The 3239-nt window shown below is 41.0% G+C and overlaps 1 protein-coding gene across 2 annotated transcripts in view; it reads left to right on the top strand.

Annotated features, from left to right (window-relative positions):
• Positions 1-3099, top strand: part of LOC103374179 (protein FAM65A-like) — a 14370-nt gene extending 11271 nt beyond the window's left edge. For both annotated transcript variants that reach the window (XM_008304220.1, XM_008304219.1), the window contains 3 exons: positions 1116-1212; positions 1294-1387; positions 1483-3099. In XM_008304220.1, coding sequence (XP_008302442.1) covers positions 1116-1212; positions 1294-1387; positions 1483-1553 — 262 coding nt within the window. In that variant the 3' untranslated portion in view covers positions 1554-3099. The remainder of the gene's footprint in view (positions 1-1115; positions 1213-1293; positions 1388-1482) is intronic.
• Positions 3100-3239: the final 140 nt, after the last annotated feature.

Below are 3239 nucleotides of genomic sequence, written 5' to 3'. Positions count from 1 at the left end.
CTTGTCCAGGTTGCACTTTAAAAGTTTTTTACCTCATTAATGTGTTTCTTATAAACTAGGATTTCCTTTGGAGTTGCGGTGCTGATTTAAATATAGAGCCCTCTTTCTTTGTTCTTTTCATCATGTTGGAGTTTCCAGTTGCACTTTAATATGTAAATCTTTGTTCACATTTTGTGCTGCAAAATTGACAATGACAATTACAGTGACGTACAGTTTGTTAAAAGAAAATTAAATGAAATGGTCATTTAGCTTTTTTTTTGTGGATAGGTTAATTTTCTAAAATTAATCGTTGAGATGAACAGATTTGTTGGTGGATTAGTCTTTCTACAAATGTCCTACAATGTGGGACAACAAAGTGAATCTTAAAGAGAGAGAATGTTGGACTGTTGAAAACAAAGCCACAGATAGTTCTTTATCCATCGTACATGGATTTTATACAAACTTCAAAAAACAGAACAAACAGCTCTCAGTGCCTTTGAAACAGCACCGGTTCTCCTTGGTTCACTTCCTCACAGTTATTTTTTCAGAGCACTTGGCAGCTACATTGTTCTTCTGAGCATAATTTGGCAGAATCAGGTGTGTAAGTGTTGTTTATTGGATTTCATTCAGATCCAACTGCAAGTGATTGATTGCTGCAGCTTTACTGACGCCACAGTAGATCTTTTCATGTGGTGGACGTTAGAAATTCCTCAGAGCTCCGCCTGAGAACTGCTAAGAGGCTGACGTAGAAGTTATTGTGTTTGTTGACGGTAATTATGACATCAATGAGGCAATAGATCTTTATGTTATTGTGCACATTTGTTTGTGTGACCTAGTTTCTGTCGATGATATGTGGACATGGGCTGATGACAGATTAATGTCTCTGTAAAGTATTTCAGCTGAGATCCTGAAGTTGCAGAAGAGGAGAAATGTGTCTGGCTGCATTTCAGAATAACGAGACCTATATGATGCAAAATGCAGCACATTTAGATTTTAATGAAAATGCAGAGACTCGGTGTAAAAATAGTGTAGTGTGAAGGGAGAGGTGACGTGTTAGCCTGTCAATCTGAAATAAGATGCTGTTTTTCCAGCCAGCATGTATGTCGTTGTCACATCAGTCTATTTCTTTCCTTCAGCGGTGACGAGGAGGAGGAGGCAGACGGTCTTGAGATCCTCATGGAGGCTCCAGAAGGGTTCAGGAACTCAGATGAAGACCGTTTCTCAGAATCACAGGTGAGTGGATTTCTGGTAAAACAGCTGCTTTTATGGCAAAAAAAAAAAAGTGGTTAAAACATTTTTTTTTCTCCCCTAAAGGAGTCGAGTGTGGGTGATGTGCAGGATTTGGGCCAGATCGAAGTTCCTGAGGATAAGGAGGAGCTCAGCGGGGAAAAGGGAGACGAACAACACGGTGAGAGGAAGTCTGACGGTTACAGCAGGTGGTAGCTGTTTACATGACTGCTGGTGGGAGAGGGTTGTTGATTTGGCCTGTTTTGAATCTTTCAGGAGAGGAAACGTCACACGATCAGGAGGAGCGTCCCTCCACTCCCAGCCATTTGGCCACTACTGTGTTCTAATGACGCAGAGGAACCACGTTGAAACCATTTCTCCCACTCTGAATTACTGGTGCCATCTCTCTCTCTCTCTCTTCTCTCTCTCTCTCTCACACTGCGGGACTGGAGGCCTTGAGGATGTTTCACTTATTGCTCAGACAAACAAGCTCTTCCATTATGGTGGAGTTTGTGCACACATTTGCCTTGTTCTGACCAAGAACGATAAACCTCGAGGTTGTCGACTGACAGTCCAACAGTAATCATTCTTTTGACATTTCATCACGTTGCCTGGGTCGGAGGTGGAGTCAGCGATTCGAGTCTGATACATTTTTTTTTTAAATCAAATTCTGTGAATATCTCCTCCTGGTTTGCTGGCTGTCTGTTTAGATTAAAGCAGTGTTTGTGCACAGCCCTGCCTCTGTAAACGGGAAACAAAGTGGCTCGGACCGATCCACACAACACGACTCCACAGGATGAAATGAGGCCGTGGGAGCGAAAGTGACGATAAATACGTTAACAGTCTTGCTCCAGAATTGCAGACTCCACCTTTAAAGCGCGACGCCACTTAAGTTTACACTTCGATCGACTGCTCCTGTCATGTGAAAAGTCAGTGTCCAAAATGTCGACATTTCAGGAACAGCCATGAGAGCGGCCTTGTTTTTGGCTTTATTACAGTGCTTTTTATTTTTAAAGTAATCATTTTTGAAATGGTTTTCTAAGTTCAAGTTGATGTTTTGTCTTTTCAATCAACAGAGAAGCATACAATCAGTCGTTGAGCTGCGTTACAAGGTTTTCAAAGATATCAGTATTTGTGGATATGAAAAACTACCGAGGTTATGAGTTTCAGTGTTAAATCGGTGTACAGCCCGCAGCTCTTTTCTTGTTTAGAGGCAAAGACTTCACGAGCATGTGATGTTTGTGTGGAGACACGCAGTCATTTCCAAACCAGGAATGCACCCTGAAAACGAAGAGGACCATTCATTCTCAGCATCAGAGACGGTTAACGAGAACTTTTATTAGTACGCTTGTAGTGCAAAAGTCGGATTCAATGTCCAAAGCTGTACCTGAATGAACGTGTTGTTATGTACACTTGAAAGATAGAAGTTTCTCTTCAGAACTCATTTCGGTTAAACCTGAAAACAATCTGCAGTGTGGAACTATATTTAAACCTGCATGTGTAGCTGCCTCACGCTGCCAGCATGTCTGTGTAAAAAAGCTCAACTGATAAGTGTCTAAGCTAGGCTCCGCTCCAAGGAAGCCATCCGGTCTGTAACTGTGTCCAAAAGCTGCCTCAAGGGGGCGCTATAGTCTTTCAGCGTCATGCTTCACATGTTTCTTCAAAAGCCTCGTCATTCAGAAAGTGCCTCAAGTGACAAGAGATGTAAGGGTTTAAATGCCACGACAGGAGAGATCAGGCAAAAGATAACAGTGTTTATTTTCGGAATTACTTTAAGAGTGTGCACAATAAGAGATATTTACTGTTTCATATAAAGAATTGTATATGTCTTGAAATGTTAAAATGTTTATGTTCAGAAATGTTTAAACTTTATAAAGGTTTCTTTAAAATTAACACGTGCGTTGTGTTGATTGAATCAGCCTCTGTAAACGTCACAACAGCATGAAGAAATACCAGTTTTTCCCGAAGAAGAATTTATTGTTTAACACTTGCGATGTATTTTGAAGAGCGTGAACAGTTACTGGACTGTTTAA

The sequence above is a fragment of the Stegastes partitus genome, unplaced genomic scaffold (genome assembly GCF_000690725.1).
Source record: "Stegastes partitus isolate 25-593 unplaced genomic scaffold, Stegastes_partitus-1.0.2 Scaffold2171, whole genome shotgun sequence".
In the NCBI taxonomy this organism is placed as follows: Eukaryota; Metazoa; Chordata; class Actinopteri; family Pomacentridae; genus Stegastes; species Stegastes partitus.
Note: the sequence above shows the minus strand (reverse complement) of the source record. Positions and strands in the feature narration are given on the sequence as shown.